This window comes from Parasteatoda tepidariorum, chromosome 1, assembly GCF_982258835.1.
Source record: "Parasteatoda tepidariorum strain Cologne lab strain chromosome 1, Ptep-v5.0, whole genome shotgun sequence".
NCBI classification, from domain to species: domain Eukaryota; kingdom Metazoa; phylum Arthropoda; class Arachnida; order Araneae; family Theridiidae; genus Parasteatoda; species Parasteatoda tepidariorum.
In genome coordinates, this window is record NC_141755.1 from 130536959 (window position 1) to 130559907 (window position 22949).

At 26.6% G+C, this 22949-nt stretch overlaps 1 protein-coding gene across 1 annotated transcript; it reads right to left on the reverse strand.

Annotated features, from left to right (window-relative positions):
* Positions 1–21859: 21859 nt before the first annotated feature.
* Positions 21860–22610, reverse strand: LOC147816960 (uncharacterized). Its single transcript, XM_087157522.1, has 2 exons — positions 22205–22610; positions 21860–22029 (listed from the first exon to the last, which is right to left on the reverse strand). The coding sequence occupies exons 1-2, from the start codon at positions 22608–22610 to the stop codon at positions 21860–21862; spliced, it is 576 nt and encodes a 191-aa protein (XP_087013648.1).
* Between the last annotated feature and the right edge of the window lie 339 nt (positions 22611–22949).

A 22949-nucleotide genomic window follows, 5' to 3' on the forward strand; every position in this document is an offset into this window, starting at 1 on the left:
AGGAAATAATCAATTTGGAAATCTGATTGGAAAAGACACTTTTTTCTCTCAAAACTTTTTTCCCATAAATGTTCCCTTACAAGTATTGCCCAATTAGCTATACTTTTCATAGTATCGATGATTGGACAGGAACCATTTAAGGCACTGCCTATCTTAACTGTGTAATAACTCTCAAGAAAATTTTTCACTTTAATGATTTTCCAAAACTTAGCAATTCTCAAAATTTACGAACCAATAGTCATTTCTGTTAACAAATGGGTATAAGCCGTTCCATTTTCCCTTTCACTTATGTTTTTTGTTGTTTTTTTTTTTAAATTGACTATTAAAATTGAAAAATTTGTAAAACTTCAAAAGTCTAAAAAATACATTTTTAAAAATTACATTTAAAAGAAATAGAAATGCTTATTTTCAATTTTTATAAAAAAATAGATTAACTTTTATATGCGATTTTTTTCCAAAAGAAATACACGCGAATAAAAGCTATACAAAATATGAATTTAAAAATAGTCAGTATTAAGAATAAAGTAAATTCGTATTGTAGGGTTAAGCAAACCCCCTGGGGGGAAATTTTAATTCAGTTAAAGAGAAAAAATATCAATTATCCAAATCAACTAAAACTTTCATTAAAAAAAAATCAAGAATTCAATATTGAACTCCTGTTCTGAGGTTTGCAGTCCAGCTTTAGGAGCTGCGTTAGCATTATGTTTAATTGTCATCTGTTTAATTAAAAAAAATGTCCTTAATAATAAAAAAACCACATCATGAATTAAAATCTTATCTAGATTTTTCTATTGTCTCTTTCATATTCCTTTTTTGATATAAAGTTTCTTTACCTTCTGAGTTCAGTTCATAATCACGAGGACATATACACAATACATAAAAATCTATATAAGTCGCTATGTGAGATTGCATGTCGTTAAAAGTATTGTGAATGCAATTCGTTGCGTGTGTAATTTGTCACAAGCTCGCATTTTTAATTTTCAATAAATCATGCAAATTTCAGAATTGAACTTTGGCACTGTTTTGTAAGACACAAGCTTTAAACTAAAAACTACATTAAAACATTAACAATTCACAAAAACAAATAATTGAAAATTTTCAATCAGTTTGTAATTTATTTACCAAAATTATTTTTAATATCAAATTTCAAAATAGACTATAAAGTAATTATGCATTTTCAACAAAATTTCAAGCACTGCCTTGATAACTCAAGAGAAATAATAAACTGTTAAATCGTACATAAAAAATAAAAAGTAAGATTGGTAGTATCATAATGCACACATAGAATTTAGTTATTAGAAACAAACAAAATCTAGGAACAAAAAGGTAAAAGGCAATTATGGGTTAAAGGTAAAGGGAGGAAAAAAATGATTATTAAAAATAAAATTTAAAAAAAAGCATTTAAGGAAATAATATGGAATAACAAGAAAATAAAACCAGAAAAATTAAAAGATTAAAGGAAAAGGAGTTTAAAAAAACATGCAAAGGGAGGAAAACATTAAATGTAAATGAAATATGCAAAAAGAAGTAAATATGCAGGAAATTTAAGAATATATATTTAAAATTTGGCCCACCCTCCCATTTTGAATTACGCATTAATATAAAAATAACTCAAAAAGTTAAATTTCGTATTTTTGCAAGGAAAAAAAAAGTGTAAAAAAAAAAAAACACTGTTGTCCTAACATATAAGCTATGAGTGTGGTTGGTATATCTATTACAGCCCATGTACCAATGGAATGTCGAAGGTCATACGTATGAAAGCACTGCTCAATGAAAGTACCATCGAGTAAACTGTGGTGTAGTGTTACATCCTATAAATCGAAGGGTTACTCAATGATGCACTCATGGAGTAGTAACATCCATAAATTTGCCTCCACGACATTCCATTAGATGAATGGATATTCCAACTTCACTCAGAGCATATATGTGGTGACTTCAGATAACACAATAATGCAAAAATACGAAATTGTCCTTACTTTTTGATTTATTTTTGTTTACTTCTTTTTTGCAAACCATGAATTTTAAATCCAATTTCAAGGGGAAAAAACAACAAAAAGGAGAATTCACATTGTATTTAATGTCTAAATATTTTTTTTTCGAGTTCATTGCGAAGACCGAGAAAATCCATAACATCATTCATTGTTGGAAAAATGAAATTTTTCAGGGGCACGTTTTAAATTCGTGTCAGAAACCCTCCTTATTTTTCCTAGTCATTCAAAGCAAGCTATAATTTTCCATCAAACATTTTTATTTCGATTATCCCTTACACCATCAAAGTCAAAAACACTTCAATTGGTTTCTATCATTTTTTTATCCCCTGTTGCAACATCTTACTTTTTCCTTTTTTAGAACGATTAAAATTTGTTTTTAATTATCATAGACCCACTGTTTTATGCCAACCACTTTATCATTTCAATTCTTAAGCTTTTCACTGCTAAGCAAATGAAGGAAGTCAGGAATTGACATCTAAAATTTGATTATTAGCATACACCAAGTGTAACTTATTTAGCAAGTATTAAGAATATATTAATCTTACATATTAAAATTATACAAAATAATTAAATTAAGAAGTCTAGTTATTTCTTACAATAAATTTTAAGCAATCCAAAAAGATTCCATCTTTATTCAAAATTAACCTGATATTGCTTTTAAACAATAATTCAATTTTTAAAAAATGAGGCAATTTCATAACTGAATCTCAAATCAACAAAATACTTTCCTTTGTACTCACAATTTGATTTTCACACGGGCCCAGACTTCAAGACCTTAGTCAGTCTTTTTATTTATAGGGGTCACCATTCGAGCACAGTCAACTGTTCCAAATAATTTGTAGTCGGAAATTGGATATCCATGTATGATACATATACGGTAGTAGGAAACTACCTTATATGTATAATAGAGAAGGGGATAAATAAACGAGAAAATTTTTTATCCTTATGATAATAAATATTGAAGGTGAAAATATTTTTCCCTGAATTTTCTTAGTTGTCCTCAAATTTATGGAATTTCCTTACATTTTCAAGGTTTCTTTCTTTTCTCTCTATTTTACCAGCGTTTCAAAACGAAAACAATTTGGTGAGAAAGGGTTAAACTCTTCTAGATTTAGCTCTTTTACTACAATTTGTTTTTCTATCTCATTATATCCTAAAACATCGTAACAAAATATAATTTTAGATTTTAACCATGAAAATTTATCATAAATTTAAACAACAATCCATTACATATCCAACATAAAGTCAGGAATAATGTCGAACTTTAAAATTCTTTCTCTTGGATAATGTAAGAAACCTTAACATGTGCGCTGCGTTGGTGACACTCTTTTGTATTATATTGCACAAGAAGGCAAATATCCAATGCAATAATTGTGGTAAAAATATCATTAATGACAGTACTTGTTGAAAGAGCCGCGGTAGCTCAGAGGATATAGAGTTCACCTTCCAATGAGGTGTACCGGGTTCGAATCCCAGTGACGGCTGGGTGACATGAATTCCGCACCCGGCTCGCACCGACTACAGTGCTGACGTGAAATATCCTCAGTGGTAGACGGATCATAGGTTAGAAACCCCATACAGTCAGGCTATTGGTGGGAGTTTTTTATGGTTTTCCTCTCCATGAAACGCAAATGCGTGTTACTTCCATCAAAACAATTTCCACGCGGGATCATTTCACCCAATACTTGATCCAGGAGTTCCCTTGTGTTCGTGATTGGGCTCAAAGTTTCAAAGCTACTGAGTGGAACATTAGCAGTCGAAAACCAAAAATTGGGTCGGCTGTTTAACAGCGGTTATAAAATAAAAAATTTGTTGAAAAAATTCGATTATGATTTCTATCATTTACTGATTTGAACTGAATAAAAATGAAAATGGTGTTTACTATATTCATATTAACACACTCCGTAAGTGTGAGATAGGAGAATATATAAGCTATGAATGATAAAATGATTTACTGTATAATTAATAAGCAAAAGATTTTCATAACAGCTTTTCAGTAATATTCATCAGCTGCAATAAGCAAACTTTTAAATGTTTGCAGTAGTTGATATATGATTAATGAATTATTTATGTTATTGTGATTGATAGATGTTCATAAATTATTTGATGTTTTATTTCCTCAACAGAATGGATACCTTTTATTTATCAATAATAAATGGAAAATAAGCAAGAATATTTTGAATACACGAAGGGAGTAATTCTTTCTCCATCTGCTGCACTTAATCGTTTCCCATTTTCCTACAATTATTTTTTCTTCATTTTCCAACATATAAAATTGAAGTTTCTAAACATTTTAAGATATGCAAAATTATCTCGAATGTTTGTCTTTAGTTTTACTTTAACAAACAATTTATTCTTGATGTTCTATCTATTCAGCTATATATTTTTGATTGAAAATAAGTTTAAAGATGGTTTTAAAATATGGCATAGTTAAAAATGAATAACTCTGGTCTAGCAGATGTTTACGCCAAGCACATTTAAAACAAAATTAGTATTAAAGCAATATATATATATATATATATATATATATATATATATATATATATATATATATATATATATATATATATATATATATATATATATATATACATATACATATACATATACATATACATATACATATACATATACATATACATATACATATACATATACATATACATATACACATATACATATACATATACATATATATATATATATATATATATATATATATATATATATATATATATATATATATATAAATGCTTAGCTTGACAATTTTATGTTGAAAGTTTTATCTTCAAAATTTTTTTTTCTATTTCACCCAAGAAGTAGTAAAAAAAAATCTGCAGAGCCCTTGACCATGCTGCATTGTTTCTGCTGCCAAGTTTACTAGGAAATAGCTTTTGAAACAATTTACTTATATTTGCGCATTTATTTTGATTAAGTTGAAACAGAAGCCTTGTAACCTTGTTTCGAGAATTAAAGCTTGATTTTTATCTACTATATAATATCATGAACCATGGAAAGAAATTAAAATGTATCGTAAGTGACTGTTAACTATTGAGAATTTATCCAAGCTAGATCACTTGCAGATTAATTAAAAAGTGCTTCATTTCATGCCAAAGGTACGTCAATAATTCAGCAATTGAACTAGTAAAAACAAAAGAATTGGTGGTGACATGACATTAGTCCAACTCTTACGTTTTTCTGCAGTTATACGAGGTGATTATCAGCTGCTAATTATTTATTTTGAAGCTTCTCGTGGACCATTGTGCAGAAGTAGCAAAAACCTTCAAGATTATTTTAATGTAATTACCTATATGGAAATCCTACCATTCAACGAATAGAGGTAACTGATTTTACCAACAAAAACGCAAGTACTATTTAGTACTGTTAAAGGATCTCAAAAACAAAATAATTTATCAATAAATGTAGAAAATTTCAGAACTGTTTTATTTTGCTTTTTTATTTTCGAAATCAATATTGTTTATCAAAACTGACTTTTTATACTTTAAACTTTTATTTAAAAAATTTAGCAGATTTATTTTTAATTTTAAAAAAAAATTAAAGTTATCGAGGCCAAATATAATTGCAATTTATACTTATGAAATATTTAACTGTCTTTAGTAAATTATATTTAAAAGAAAGACACGCAACAAAGCCAGTGTGTAATTACTGATACGGATACTGATACGTGTGTACAAACATTAGATATAAATTTCTGTTTATGTATCAATTAATAAACTGTTAATAGAAAAAAATTAACTAGAGCAATTAGAAAGAACTTTAAGGTGCATTTTCCCCCACTAAACATGGGAATCATTATCAATTGTGAAGATGGATGAAACTATTGAAAAGAAGATAAATTAGAAAATATTGATCCAGCTATATCGAAATCTAAATTTGTCATTTTAACCTCTATTTCAATATTTCAAATATTTTATATGATGCAATTTTAATCAATGATTTTTTAGTACATATATGGAATTTAGATTTTTTTGTACTCTTTTAAATTATATTCTTTTCAACGGGACTAAGTAAAGATGAATATCAAAATAATGTTTAAGTTTACACAATGAACTATACTTTCGTATAACTGAATTTTATTTCGTGCAATTCGTTATCATTGAAACTTTTTAAACATATTTTGTGACCACTTTAATAAGAAGCAGTAACAATTTAAAAATATAAAAATCCAAAATATTCTACTTCACCATAAATCACAAAATATCTACTTTAGAGAAATAGATGAGCAACCATTCTAAATTTTAAACTTTGGTTTGTTATTATTTCAATGATAATCTTAGAACAAAAATTTCGAAAAATCAAATCAAATTTTTTAAAAAAAGTACTGATATTTTTAAAGTATCAAAACTGTCAGCAAACACTGCCATTATTAATTTTAGCTATCGTTGTTTTATTCAGTTGACGATTTTATGTAATAAGACAACCTTTCTGAAAACCGATAGATTAAAAAAAACTTGAATGAAAAAATGAAATTTTTTTTCATTAATAAATGTTTGCCTTTTAAGAAACAACTATATAGTTTTGGACAAGAGATAAATGCAAACAGTCGAAAAATCAGTTTAATAATCTAGAAATTTAGTAAAACTGTTTATCTTAAAAAAAAATATGAATCTCAACATAAATGTTTTTTTACTAATTAGGTGGACCAGTAAAATAAGTGTCAGAGGATATTTTATTTTTATTTTTTTAAAAATGATAATAGCACATAAAAGTGCACAAAGTCTTTGGTTTCTGTGATAGGGTGTTTTTAATGTTTATCTTTTTCGTATACTCATAAAGCAAAGTGATTAAGTAAATGGTATGGAAGTGGACAATGGTCATTTGAAATACAAAATAGTACTATTTTTATCCCATCATTCTGAAGTTTTTACAGAATATTGTGATCACAAATTTAAATTTGTGTAAGTAATTTAATAATAAAATCTCAATTTTTTAAATAGTTAAGTTGTTTTTTTATTAAATGAAATTACTTTTTATTTAGTTTTCTATATTATTTTATAAAAAATCTTTGAAAGAAATTGTAAGTTAAATACAATAATTAAAATTTTCTTTTTTGGTAATATTTTGAAAACATTATTTTAATTTTGAGAATATCTTTTTACTTTACATGTAATTCCTTTTAATAACAATAAATAAATTTTTAATGCTTAAATTTTAATTAAAATTTTAATCCATACCTTGCTTGATAGAGCACTTGTCATTAATTATTATCTAAGGAAGGACGTTATTGTCCTTTATAAGCTCTTAAAAATTCAATCTTTGCTTTATTCTTTTTCAAAAAAAAAACTATTAACGTTAAAAAAAACTATTCAGTTTCTTGTTATATAAAAGCTATTAAAGATGTGTTAAGATGCAAATTTAAACATTGACCAAGACCGTAGCTTTAAATTAAAAAAATTCTAATAATTAAAAAATGTAGTGAATGCAGGTCCAAGATTATTTGATTTAGAAGAATTAGCGTTTATTTTATATGGAGGAAAATTAAAAAAATATATATATACATTGAATAACAAATTCAAACTTATATTTTTTACTCAAAAGAAGCATGATAATTACAAATTATATTGTCCCTCTTATTTTTGCATCAAACTGGTTTTATATCACTGTTTGATTTCATTAAATTGAATAGGTGTTAGCGATGCTTGGTCTTGGAGCAGTAAAGGAGTCTGCAGCTCTTGTGCTCTTAAGCACTACATTCAACAGCAAAGAATTGATTAATTAATGATAGGCAACATTTAATTAATCATTAGAGGGGAAAATATCATTTCAACTTTTAAGGAAGAAAAAAGTTTAGTAAATGCTAAAATAAAATAAAAATTATTAAAGTACGGCTAAATAAAATATTCAAAATAACAGTGCACAGTTCTTATCAGTTGATACATATAATACTGTATTTTGGAAAACAGAGAGCTTGGCCGATAAATGTTATACTATTAATTCTTTTAAAGAAAATAAAGCTCTTAATCATTTATTCAATTTAATTTCTTTTATGCATTTCATGACGAGAAAATAAAAAAAAGGGCATATCTATAGTGCATATGAAACTGCGGAAAGCAATTGCGTCTATGATACTGCTTTGAGATTGGCTATTAGACAAAGCACCGAATTAAATTTCAAACTAGATCGAATATTTTAAAAATAAATAATCATATAAACTACACTGTTTTATCAAAAATATAAATTAATAGTATAAATAAAATAAATATAATTTTCTAGCATATTCTTCCTCATACATTTCACCTCTTAATATCATTTTCCTTTTCAAATGCAATTTGGCAAATGTCAACTTTATTCAGAAAACTATTTTAATAATTGCAATTTGTTGAATAAAAAAATAATGTTTGAAAATCGGCATATCTTAATGTAATTAAAAATCCTTTAATAAAGTAACATTTCCTCTAAACTATTTTATAGTTTCTAATCACAATTTTTATGTAGAATATCTTAAAATAAACTGCCATGAAACATTTAAGTTTATGAAACAAAAATGAATTTAAATGAAATTATTTTATTTTAAGATTGTAATAAATTTTTTTTTAAAAAAAGGGGGATTATAACATTTATCTAGTTTGACCTATTAGTTACTATTTGAGACTTCTTAATACGGTTATTATACTAAAGTAGATAAGAGATAAAGTATTGAAATACAAATAAAACTGGGAAGATTTCAACTTTCAACCGACATTTCATTAAATCTTAAATATCCAAAATCTCAAACAAAATCAAAGAACTTTGAAAAGTCAGTCAGAAAAGTGAGTTATAGATCATTCGATCACGCCACCAGCAGAGAAAAATACTCACAACCTCAAAATGAATTTTTAAAAAAAAGTTATTAAATTTGAGGATAAGTATATTCTGTAATACAAATATATAAGTGTTTTTATACATTTTTGAATAGGAAAAAATATTAAGAACATTAATATTAATATCATTAAAAATATTAATTATAAAAAATATCAATATTAATAATTATATGTTTTTTTTAAATATTTCTTTCTTACAACAGGCTTAGTAAAATCTAATGGTTAAAAAAACATATTGGCAATTTCTTTGATTCTCTATTTTTATTTTAAAAAAACCTGAGTACATCTCTTATCTCAGGGCTGAACTATAAAGGAAAAAAAAAGCTAATTCACAGTTTCGCTGTCAACTGTTGACCATAAAGGAACAAAAGCATAATAAAATTTTCTTTAAAAAAAACGGATGTATGCAAGATAATTTTTGACAACATAACTGATTTACAAGACTAAAGTTGAGAGAGAATTGTGAGTTCGTTCCCTGTTCGTTTTTTTTTTAATGCAATCAGTTTTTACTGCATTTAAACTCCAAAAATACTGATTTAAATACTATTAAGAGCATAAAAAGGATTTTGCACCATAAATTTAAACATAAAAAATTTCTTCCATGATATATTGGTTTCTTTTTGACATTATAATTAACCTACCTAAGACTTGAAACTCTACCAAATTTGCAGAAGTTTAAGAAAGAATGCGTGTTCATCGCTGCAGTTTATATATTGATAAAATACGAAATAATAGGGATAATATTTATTTAAACTAAAAATGTTACAGTGCATATATATTTTTAAGTGGTAATTAATGTCAATGTTTTGCACAGAAAATTAATTACTATTATAATCACTGGTTAAATATTCAAAAGAAAGCAATGGGCACATTAACATTAAAAATTCAGGATACTTGTTTTTTTCTGGCAGTTTTTCTAGTTTGGAAATAGTTAAAAAATTAATATTGGAAACGAACGGGCAATTGATAAAAATCAAACAGGGGAAGCACTTTTAAACAAGTAAAAAGTTATATTTAAAAACTGATTCACTTTAAGATACGTGACTTTTAAAATTGACGAGTCATGTAATTAAAAATATTTAGAAATTATAAGTTAACCCATTAATAATAAATTTGTAATATACCAATCGCCAAACTGAGAATAAATTGCTTTTTGTATTTAATTTTTTTTACGCATCGCACTTAACCACTCCTTCCAAGTGAATTCCTTCTATGCAGAGTCAGTAGTATGTGCATAGATATTTCAGTCACATAATTTTAAGAAAATATATTTCTTTAACCAAAATTATTTTCCAAATAAATATTTCGAAAACTGAGTTTTAAAATTTGCACTAAACATAAAAAATCATAAAAATATCTTTCATCGAGAAGTAAAGCTCATTAACAAAATTTTTAAAAATGTACTTTAAAAATAAAACTGTGTGAAATTGTTTTTTAAAAAGTGAAAGCTATGTGTAGTTATTAATTACTGCAGATAATTTATACATTTACCGCCAACTATTTAGTTACAAAGTACAAAATAAGTTACAAAAATAACAGTGCATGATTAGTTATTTTTTTTATAAAAAATATTTTGTTTCTGAAAGCTTATGACTGATTAAAGACCTTTAAAAATTTTAAAAAATTACAATAGTTTTATGTTGAAGTACTTTTTTAAACATTACGAACATCATTTTTTATTTATATTGAACATATTTTTCCTCGTTAAAGTAATGAAAATGTCTGTCTCAATAATACTAAAAACATTTCATAAATAAAGTAAACCAAAAACTTAGTTTTAGAATGTAAACATTTCACCCATTTTTGTAAATTTATCCGTATAGCTGAAACAAATTCAAAGCACATTAGAGAAACTGTTAACACTTTATTACTGCACAGATCTTTTAATGCTTCCTGTTCATCACAAATTGAGATAAACGTTTAAAATAAAAAAATAATAAATGCAAGTATTTTTGAAATACATCAAACAAAACTATGTCCTCTTAATTAATAATTTGGTAGTGATAAAAAAATACCTGAACTATCTCAATCCATTAATAGAATCGAAATGCAATTCCTAGTTCCATAGTAGATTTCGTTAAGATTCCTTATCCTGACCCACACGAAAAATAGGGCATGAATAAAATTCTCTCCTGGGTATATGGATCATTATTTTAAAAGTACTCTCCCGCAAAGAGTGAAAGGTTTCTCTAAAAGAATCTTCTTCGATGCTACTTGTATATACAGGTAGTTATTTGTTCCATTTCCCTTAATCATGCCCCATTTCAATAAACAGAAATCGAAACTAAAATAAGATGGTCGCCTAAATGTTGTAGATCAATAAGTCTATTGGCCTTTTACAGAAAGTCATAAACACCAATTAAAAACGAAAATTATTTTTTAAAAAATAACAAAGTTACATAATAACTACTAATAAATATTTACTTACTCAACATGATTATCGTGGCTTTTTTGTATAATAAAAATTATTTTTTATAATAATTCCCTGCATTTTGGCTGATAAACAGAAAGAAACGTAACATTTTCTGCCAGTGTCTCGTACTAATAACATTGCATAAAGTAGAAGAAATCTCTTTGCTATGACAGAAAAAAATTTAAAGCAAAGAACTATTGAAACATTTATAAATGTTGACTTTATTAATTTGATTAGAGGTCGCTACATGCACAATACCAAAATTTGCTAAATTTTGAAAAAAATCTTTCAAGCTACTATATTTTTGTTTATGGCTAAGCACAATGGCATAGCAATTTTAAACTGTTGATTTCTGTATTATTTTAATTTGTATGACAAAAAATTATAATTTTAATTAAAATATTTGTACAAAATTCAGGTTTTTGTTGCATAGTTTTTTGTTCGCACATAAAAATTTTCTATAAAATAAAATTTTTAAAAAGTTTTTTTTTTAGCAAATTGGTGTTTCAGATGAAATGTTACAATGAAAATAAAACAAGATTTTTAAATGAAGTCTGGAAAGAGTAATTAAATTATTATTTATTTACTCTAAGAACATCTGGAATTCATGTAAAAGGATATCGTGATAAAGCTTGTCATTCATTTACATATAATCATATAAGCATGAATATAAATATCACCACAATGAAAAAAAAAGCTTAAAGAAAAAGAACTAAACAAAAGCTACACAAAATCTTCAAAATAATTTTTAAAAAAAATTTGCACTTACGAGTTATGTTTAAGAAAGTGTGCGCAAAATCTTATTAATTTTCTGTGAATGGAATGAACATTTCAAAACGAAAGATTACGCTTCGCTCTGCTTTTAAAAATACTCTTAATTTCATAATTTCTGGCTTCCAGTAAGTCGAACGATAAGTAAAACGAGAGGTATGGCTTCGCCCTCTTTTAAAAATAATTTTATTTATTTCATAGCAAATATTTAAAATAACAGGTTCAATTTTTGAAGAACGTCCTCTTAATATTTTATAGCACTGCTGATTAGAGTGAAACATTAAGTCGTTCATTTGATTCAATGTTTTTGAGGATTCCATTAATCGATTCAAATTTATTAGCTTAAAGATATTCCAAAATTGAAAATAAATTGTTTGGTTCGGAGTACTTAATTTCGTTCATCATTTAAAATTTAATTCTTGTGCTGAAGGTTTTCATCATTTCCGAACTTAAAACAATGTATCTCACCCATTTTAAAATGAATATGGGGGAAAAAGTGTAAAACACTTATGCAAAGATTTTTAATGCATAATACTTACATTTTTTCAATTCAAAGAGTTCAAGGCAATTAATTTATTTCACAATTAACCTATAATTAGGTCAAAAAAATTTCGAAAAGGTTTCAGGAAATAAAAAAATTTAGTATAACTCACTGTTTAATTCTTGAAGTTATGGATTATGATGAAATTACTATAATTATGGAAAATTGTCAATATTTATAAATAAATAAAATAGTAAGAGCAATTTAATACACAAACCACAACAATTAAAAAAAAGCATACAAAATATTAATTTGTTCACTTTTTCAGTAGAATAATACAAAAATAAGTTTGCATACAAATTAAAAGATAAATATATAAAATAATGATATATAAAATATCCTCACAGTTTGCTTTTTTTAATAATTTTATTAATTTTTTTTTATGTATATATATTTTTCTTTTTTTTTTCTTCATATTTTTATTTGTATTTTTTTTTTTAATTTTTTTTTTTTTTTTTTTTTTTGCATTTTTTTTTTGCATTTTTTTTTTTTTTTTATATATTTTTTTTACATTTCTTATACATTTTTTTAATTTTTTTTTCTTTTTTTCTTCTTTTAATACATATATATATTTTTTTCTTTTTCATTTTTTTCTGTATATTTTTTTTTTTAAGCAAACCGTGAGGTTGTTTATATTATACTTTAGTACAATAAATTACAATCTGGTAAGCATTACATAAATTAAAAATGAATTTGCCAATTTTTCATGGAGTTTGTTTAGATAGCTTAAAATATGTGAAACTGCTTTTAATACTATAAACGAATTTTTCATTCTATTTCTCTACAAAGCATTGAAACAATGAGCATGTTTTAACTTAAGAAAATTTTTTAACACAGAAAACTCATTCTCAATAGAAAACAAAAAAAACAATCTTGAAAACAATTTGAAAACAGTCTTTCTCTAACAATAAAATAAAGTTTTCCAAATTAATGAAAAATAAATTAAATCAGTTATAAAATTTTTATTTTTAAATTTCACATTTCAAAATAAAAAAAATAAAAATAATTATTTGGAACTTAATGCGGAAACCATATTTTTGGTGTAATGGAACTCTTATTTGAAAAAATGAAAAATTTAAGTTGATGTAATTGACTACATTTGAAATTAATGACAGATGATAAAAAATACGTAAGATATTGGGATAAATAACTGCAAATTAATAATCTATTATTGATGCAAATTTCTGGAAAAATCAGCGGAATCCGTCATTATTTTACTCATAAATACACATTTGCAGTAATGATAAAGATAAAATTTGGAATTTAAGAAAATTTCATGTCCAACCATTTTACATGGAATTTCATTTATTTAAAACACTGAAGCCTATTGTATGTTTATGAAATATTTTCAAGTAATTTACTATAAAAATATTCAAAATGTGCAAGATACACCTCCATAAAATGACAAATTTTTGACATTGATTATATTTACATAGCAAACACTTCAAGAAAAATAGAGGAAAATACATTTTAAACTTAAAAGAATATAACTGAACTTAGACATTGATATTTGTTTATTAAGATTATCAAAAAACTTATTTTTTCAGTCACCCCCATTTTATTTAGTTTGTTGCCTCTGTTTATAGGCGTGAATGTCATTGAAATTATCACTCTTTGAATAAATAGTTCGACACTATTATGTGACAGCGTTGTGCGGGAGTAGGATCAAAGCTCTTTTTACCAAGCAATAGAGTAAACCAGAACACGCATATCTGTTGTTTCACCAAAATGTCTATCCTGCAGAGTAAATATCAACACCACCACTTGATGGAGCTCAAGTAATGTTGATTGTTGCAATATCGAACAATAATGTCGAGACCTCATGCATGTAAATCCTGAATAGAATTTCTGCGCATGAGTAGAACAAATGTCACTGGGAGATTTTTCTCACTATGTCACACTAGGAACTGTCTCACTATGCTACACGGGGAGAAGTCACACTACTATACACGGGGAGATGTCACACTACTATACACGGGGGGATGTCACACTATTTAGATCATGGTTCAAAAAGGAAGTGAGATAATATCTGAATGGTCAAACTCAGTATAAGTTCCACTAATTGTCCGCTTTTATCTGTTTCCAAATCGTTTTCGAAGAGATTCTTTATCATCAGACATGTAAGGGGGAAAATATTTCACAAAATAGGAATAATTTTTAGCAAAAATGATAATTTTTCATAGGAATTTTAAATAATAGTTTATATAGTTATTGGCAATATATAACTATAAAAATTGCAAGATGAATAAGGATGATGCAAAATTCAATCATAGAACAGGTAGGCGATTTTCGTAGTTTCATTTAATATTGCATCTTTCACACAATGTATCTATTTCAGTCTTTATTATTGATCAAAAGAAGAATGAATTTTTGGCATTCATTGTCTTATAGAACAATTAACTGTCCATATACTTGCTGGTATCGTGTAATATGTGTAGAACTGCGTAGCACTTTGCTAAGATGCATGTATCAAATTTGAATTATTTAACAAACCACTAAAAAGGCAGGGAATGTTCATGTCTATCAGTCAACGTTATTTTGTATCGTTAACAACTTTCATGGGATTGCTCTGATCTTATGAGTAACAAGTCTATTTCAGTCTTTATCATTAATAAGAAGGAGACATAAATTCTTGATATTATTTTCTTTTTCCTTTAAAAATATATTATAAAATTCTTTGCTCGCTCTCAGGCGGTATTACTGGTTGTGTGGATTCTACTTTTATCTATTTTGAGCATTTCTAGCTTCTCAATAATTAAAATAAAAAATTTTCTTAGCAGATTCCTAGTTGCATCATTTCTAAATATAGGATATCTTTTTGATAAAGTTCAAAAGCTAATAAAATGGAACGATTCAAAACGTCGTCTGCAATTACTTTTTTTATTCACAGCACACCAAAGGATGGCTCAAAAACTTTTTCAAGTTGTTTACGTGCACAAAAATCATTTAGCAAATATCTTCGTTTTTTTGTGGAATCAAATTCGTCAACTTCTTCATGCATAACTGAAATTTGGGATCGTCTAGTTTGTTTGGAGTCGACTAGTTTGTTTAAAAGTAGAGGGTTTTTTTTTTTTTTTTTTTTTTTAAAAGAAATTTTTTACCACTCAGCCTTTTCTATCTTCTGATTATCAATTACTTCATTTTGTTTCCTTCAAATCTAAACTGAAAATGCTAATGTCTTAGTTGTCAAAACTTCATTTTGGAAATTGTTTTCTGCCTTATAAACTCTTTTAAAATTACTTATCATCAATAGGGAAATTCCCAGTACTTTATAGGGCATATTCTGTAAAAACGTTGTATTTTCCACTCATCAAAAATAAGTTGGTCTTCAAAAATATTTTGACATATTCTTTTGGTTAATTTTTGTAAGATTCATCTACCTTTTTGAATTTATCATTCAAGACTTGAACTTGTAGTTTATTCAAACAACTTCGCATTTTATCAGAAAAACACAAGAAACTGTAAACATTTGCTAGTTGGCAGCAACATTGTCTGTAAAGTTCTCGGAAACCAGTTTTTTAAGCATATCAGTTCAATTCTTTATGTTCAGTTTTCAGCTAATTTGTAATCGGCATCATCCTAATCTTTTGGAATATGATAGTATTTATTTTTATAAATACAGGTAAATATTCTGTATTAGGAATGATATCTTTGAAACTTAAATATTTTCGTTGTATCTTGTTTAATTAAACTTCTTTCAAATTGTAACGTTTCCTGACAATTAGAATTATTTTTTTTTTTTTTTTTTGCAACCTGCTTTTGTTCTTGCATTTCAGAATTTCCTGTTCAGACATGTTTGACCTTGAGATCATCTTTTTCAAGAAGTTGATAATTTCATGCTCCCTTCCGAAATTCTACATATTTTGATTCGAGATATAAGTCACACTATTTATAATTTATTACATTTTTGATTATCAAGTTTGTATGTATTTTGCAAGTATTTTTGATGATAGTTCTCCTAATAATTCCTCGTCATACGGATCGTAGGTTGACATCCTCTGTACAAAGTTACATTTTTATTTAATATCCATAACTTAATGACCCAGCTAAACTGCTATTAATTTTAAAAAATGCCATATTTGCAAGGGGGTGACCCTGAAGATCATACAATTTTGTTTTTCACAAAAGTTTAAAGAAAAGAAAAAATATAGATTGTGGTTTATAATAAAAATCAGTAAGACTATTTTTAATTATAACATTTAAAATACAATAATTTTTTTATATTATTTTCAATTCAGAAAATATTTCCATTCTCAAATATACAGTTACAAAAAAGTTAGCTTTTTAAAATAATATATCTTAAATATGTTTAGTGATCTGACAACCAATGCAATCCAAATAAATTTTTTCTGAAATTTGAAGCATAAACACGTGCTTTTAAGCCTGACAATGTACAGAAAAAAGTTTAAAAAAAGCAAGTTTTCTTAAAAAAAAGCAAGTTTTTTAATAAGATTAAAAAAATCTAATTATATATTAAAATTAATTACTGAAGTTAACATAATATTCACAGACAATTAGTTACCAATAAAACTCTTCAAATAACAGTAAACTTGACGAATATAACAGTACATGACTAGTTTGCAATTAAACAATCAGAGAAATAATTTGCTGATATGAAAATCCCTGTTTTCTGACTAAAAAGTTTCAGAGTTAATAATAAGGCTTCTTAACAACTATGCGCAAGTTGCATTTTTGTAACATTTTTTTAAGCATTGTATGGTTTTATTTTACTTATATTGAATATATCCTTTGTCATTAAAATCATAAAAAAGGTATGCATGAAAAGTGGAAATTATACGTTAATAAATAAAAGTAAAGTATAAAGATTAGTTTCAGATTACTTTTTTTTCAACTCGTTTTTTTTTTTTTTTTTTTTTTTTTTTTTTTTTTTTTGCACTTACTAATAGACGCACATAATTTGAAAACATTTTAGATGAACGATTTAAGTTCATGTATAAACATTTTAAAACTGATATTTCTTATTCATTAGAATTTGAAATTATTAACAACTCCGTAAATTCAATTTTTAATAAATGAACTTATTTATATATGCATGAAATTGAATCATTAAAAATGACACTTTGCTTCTTTTAATTGATATTTTAGTAGTAATAAGAAAACGCTGCTACATATTTCGATCCGTTAATAGAATCTAAATGCAAATCTCGGTTCCATAGCAGTATTTAATTAAATTTCTTATCCTAGCCCACACAGAATACAGGGCAGGAATAAAATTTCCCCAGAGGATATATGGATCATTATTTTACAGTTCCATAACTCTCACGCTAACAGCGAAAGATTTTTTTCAAAACTATCTCCATCGAAGACACTGGTAAATGTAGCTAGCTATTTAACTTCGTAACTGCCCTAGTCTCCTTTGTTGAGTTCATAATAACTGACATAGAATATGTTAAGTTTTATATTTATAGCAAATGACTGCTCTTCAGTTTGCAAAAAATCATTAATCACAGTTGCGGCTGATATACAGAAAGCGACAAAACATTTTCTGCCATACTTTGTACAAATTGCTTTGCATCGGTGAAGAAATTTTTCTGCGAAGACAGAAATTTTAAATATTCAATAGATAAACCATTGAATACTAAGTATTGAATATATTCAATATTCAATAGGTAAAATTGTAGGGCGTATTTATCACAAAGCGTAAAGTTAAAGGTTGAATTTTTAATTTGATTAAAGCCCACTACAAATACAATCAAAAAATTCTTCTAAAAATAATTCAAAACTTTCAGGACTTCCATAACTAATTAGGGCTAAATATCAATGTGTATTTTAATCATCGTACTGTTTTGGTTTTTAACCTTTTATTTACTTTTAAACCTTAATTTTTAGACAGAAAGAAATAAAAATGTAATTAAAAAATTTTAATGCATTTAATGCATTTTTTCAATATTATGAAAACTTTGCACACATAAAAATCGAAACAAAAATTTGAAAATTTTTAGTAAATGATTCTTTCAGTTAAAATATTTCAATAGAAATAGTTCAAAATTTCATTTAAGTTCAGCTCAACAAATTGAAGTTACATAATTATTTTAATAGACTTTACACTTGAAGGGATTTGATAATTCTTTGACTGGCTTCAAGTCGTTAGAACGATAGTTGCAACGAGAGGTAGCTTCACCCTGTTTCATAAAGAATTTTATTGATTTCATAGTAAATATTTAAGACAAGAAAATATCAGGTTCAACTTTGTAAAAACGTCCTTTAAATATCAACTTATGATGCTGCCGATTATAGTTAAATATTGAGTCGAAGCTCCGAATAGAAATATTCACGAGTCTTTGGTTTGATTCAATGTTTTTGAGGATTCTATTAATTGATTCGAATCTATTACTTTAAAGATACTCAAAAACTGAAAAAAATTTTGTTTCTTTCGAATGATTTAAATTCATTCTTACAAACTCTACTCTGTATTTAAAATTTAATTCGTAAAAATATAACTTTTTACTGGAGGTTTTCAACAATTCCGAAATTAAAATATAATATCAGTCACTCAAGTTATGAAAAAGTAATGCATGAAAAAGTATGAAGCACTGATGCAAAGATTTAATTTTCTTTAATTTAACAAAATGATTCAGTTAAAAAAGTTTTTAGAAAATTATTATATTTTACAAATAGCCTATAATTAAACAACAAAAAAAAGAAAGCTATTGAAAAATAGAAACTTTAAATGTAACGAATGACATTAATGTAATTAGAAAAAATTGTCTATGTTTATAGATAAATAAAATGATGAAAACAATTTTTCAATAAATAGAACACTAAAAACAAAAAAGCATACATAATATTAATTTCTTAACTTTTCTAGATAAATAGTACAAAAAATTTAAAGTACATATTATTCAAAACATAAAGCACACATTTGCATAAAAATATTATACAAAATACTATTACCACAGTTTGCTTTCTTTAACTTTTTTTTTTATATTTTCTTTTTTTTTTCTTTTTTTATATTTTCAATATTATATTTTTTCTTTTTTTCCCCTTTTTTTTCTTTTTTTATATTTTTTTCTTTTCTCTGTATTTTCTTTTTTTATATATTTTTTAAATATTTTTTTTTAATATTTCTTACTTTCTATATTTTTTAATGTTTTTTTTTTTTTTTTTTTTTTTTTTTTTTTTTTTTTTTTATTTTATTTATTTTTTTTTTTAAGCAAACTGTTAGATTGTTTACATAATACATAGGTTCAAAAGATTACAATCAAGTAAGCATTGGATTTGCAAGTGTTTCATGGAGGCTTAAATTGGTTGGATGTATGTTATATATAATGCCGAATTGGATTTTTCAAGTAATTGTTTAATAGATCACTTTATACCCCCTTTTTTACGATGGGGGGAATTTTTTTTTAATGACAAGATTTATAAATAAATGAATTAAATAAGTATATAAACATGAATAAACAGATGAATTAAATTAAATAGCTTTCAAATGCCCAAGAAAAACCATTCAAACCGAAAATAATTTCTCAAAAAAAAAATCACATTTAAAGAAATAAAAAAAATTAAAAATTTGGAATAAAAAGTTTTATACCCCATCTTTTTAATTTGCTACGATGGGGAGAAATGGATTTTCTTGATGGCAAGAATTAACTATAAATAAATTAATTAAACAAATATAAAATCGTTCAAAACACTGCAGAAAATCCATTTAGTCCGAAAAAACTTTTTTTTAAAAATTCACATTTAATGAAATAAAAAAATAATAATAATTTGGAAAATAAAAAACTTTATACCCCATCTTTTTTTTTGCTGCGATGAGGGCAAATGGATTTTCTTTTGTTTAAATTGATTAAAACTATAAAACATTTAAGATATATAATGATCTAACTGACTGCAGATTTTAAACTAAGACTAAATAAAAAAATTGAGCTATACATTTCTTAAAATGTTTATCTATCAACATAATTCATTTTTAAAAATAAAGTTATTTTGCAGCTAAAAGAATTATGTTTATATATTACTTATCAAAATTAGAATACTACAGATGAAGTATGCATGTAAATTAACAATGAACGATAAAATACTTTTAGAACAAGCCTCCATAAAAACAGCAAAGCAAGTTTAACAAAGTTTTCATCTTACTTACATAAAAACGATTCAAGAAAAATTCGCAAATAATCACAAGCTTTTAAAACAAATAGGAACATAATGAATAAACTAAAACATTTTTCTTGAGTAAGTTTGTTTATTTTTAATCACCCCCATTTCCTTGTTTCTGTTATTCGACATTCTACACTATTATTTAGCCAGAAGTTTATAGATTGCCACTATTGTTTATAGAGAAGAAAAACTAAAGTTATATGTTAGTCGTGTCAGACAATTTATCAGACAATCGAAAGGTTTGTTGCACATTTTGTGCACAGTTTCAGTATTAGTTATTTTTCAGAGGAAAATTCAATTCTTGACAGTTATTTTCTCTACGGAATTGTTAAGCAGTTGTCCATATACTTGTTGGTATGGTGTAATGTATGCATCAGAACTGAGTGTCATTTTACAGTTGGGATACATCAAATTTAAATGAAGAAATAGTCCAGTTACTAAGCAGATATGTGAGCTTGTTTCCCATTAGTCCACCTTTTTCATATGCTTCCTAGTTTTCACAACAAGTTGATTCGTCTTCTTTTTCTTGGGCACTACAGCCTATGGCAGGCCAAGGCTGTCCCAATAAGTTTTGCCGTCTTAATATATTCTGTGCCATGGTCTTCCAGTTAGTTATTCCTTTTATATTTAGGTCCCTCTCAACTGCGTCCAGCCACCTAGTCGGTGGACGACCCCTTTTTCTTGTACCTTCTGGCTTAAAAGAAGTTTCTTTTTTAAACCAGGCTAAAAAAAGGTTGGTAAATTTGGTTAAAAAAGTATTTTTAAACTTTTTTGCAGGATTTTGGTCTTCAGATCTATAAAGGAGTCCCAGACATCGAATACGATTGGCCTGAATAACATGAACTATGCCTGGTTGTTTATACTTTTTATATAACTCATGATTGTAAAGGGTGCACCATTTGTTATTCTCATAGACTGCACCAAATATTCTTCTTAGTATCCCTCTCTCAAATATCAGCAATTTGTTCTCTTTTTTATTAAGAGTCCAGCACTCACTACCATATAGGATCACAGGCCGTAAGAGTGTTTTGTATATGTTAATTTTTGTCTTTTAAGAAATTCACTTTTTAGTTGGCGTTTTGAACCAAAGTAGCACTTGTTTGCCATTGCTAAACGGCTATTGATTTCAGTATTTGTGACATTTTTGCAGGTAACAGTAGTCCCAAAATATTTAAATTCATCAACAGTTTCAAAGTCATAATCATTCACATGAAAGGGCATTCATTGCCTTAGCGAGCCCTCTGTTTGTATCCATGTGTTTAGTTCTGTCAGCATTAATGATTAGTAGTCCCATTTCACTAGCTGCTACTTCAAGAGCTTTGGAGTTCTCCACTACTGATTGTCTAGATCTTCCTATAATATCAAGATCATCTGCATAAGAAAGAATTTGTGTTGATCTTTGAAAGATACTGCCTCTTACATTGATTTCAGATGCTCTGATTTACTTTTTCAAGTGCGATATTAAATAAAAGGCAGACAAGTGTATGCCCCTGCCTCAGATCACCATCAGTGTAGAAGAGCTCGGAGAGTTAATTTTGCAACTTACGTCTGCACTTGACTCTTCTGAGTGTTGCCTTTGTCAAGTTAATAGGGGGAATACCAAATTCCTCCATTGCTTCATACAACTTATTTCTCTTGATACTGTCGTATGCTGCCTTAAAGTCAATAAAAATAGGAAAAGTCTCAATATTAAATTCGTTTGTCTTCTCAATAATTTGTCTTAAAACTTGTATTAAATCGGTTGTAGATTTTTCTCTTTGTAAACCACACTGTTGACTTCCAACCACCTTCTCCACGTGTGGAAAAAGTCTTTTATATAATACATTGGAGAAAATCTTGTATGCTGTATTCAAGAAGGTGATCCCACTATAACTTTTACAATCCATCAAATCTCCCTTTTTGTAGATTAAGCAGATAAAACCATCATCCCATTCAATGGGCATCTGCTCCATGCTGGAATGCTGGAAATAGGTGTTATCTCGGCATTAAGCACGAAGCGCTTCTAACCGATTCATCGAATCTAGTAAGTCCTAAATTATAATGTCCTAAGTTCACAAGATATTTGTAAGATATCTACACAATATAAGTCCATTGCAGATGTTGGGCCTGCGTTGCACTGAAGAAAATCATCATTGGGATGGGGGTATTCCCCTGAAGAAGTGTCTGAAGAAGGCTGAGTGCCTCCTGATTTTTCAAAAGTTCTTGTAACTCTTTCATTAGTGTAACCAAACGATGAGCTGAGGTAGCTGTAGTTGAAGCTTTGTTGTTGAATCTTTTTCTCCTGGGGCCTG

Coding starts and splice junctions, on each gene's coding strand:
- LOC147816960 (XM_087157522.1), bottom strand. CDS start 22,610: ATGGAGCAGATGCCCATTGAATGGGATGATGGTTTTATCTGCTTAATC. Junction 22,030..22,204: donor CAGAAGAGTCAAGTGCAGAC/GTAAGTTGCAAA, acceptor TTTCTTATGCAG/ATGATCTTGATATTATAGGA.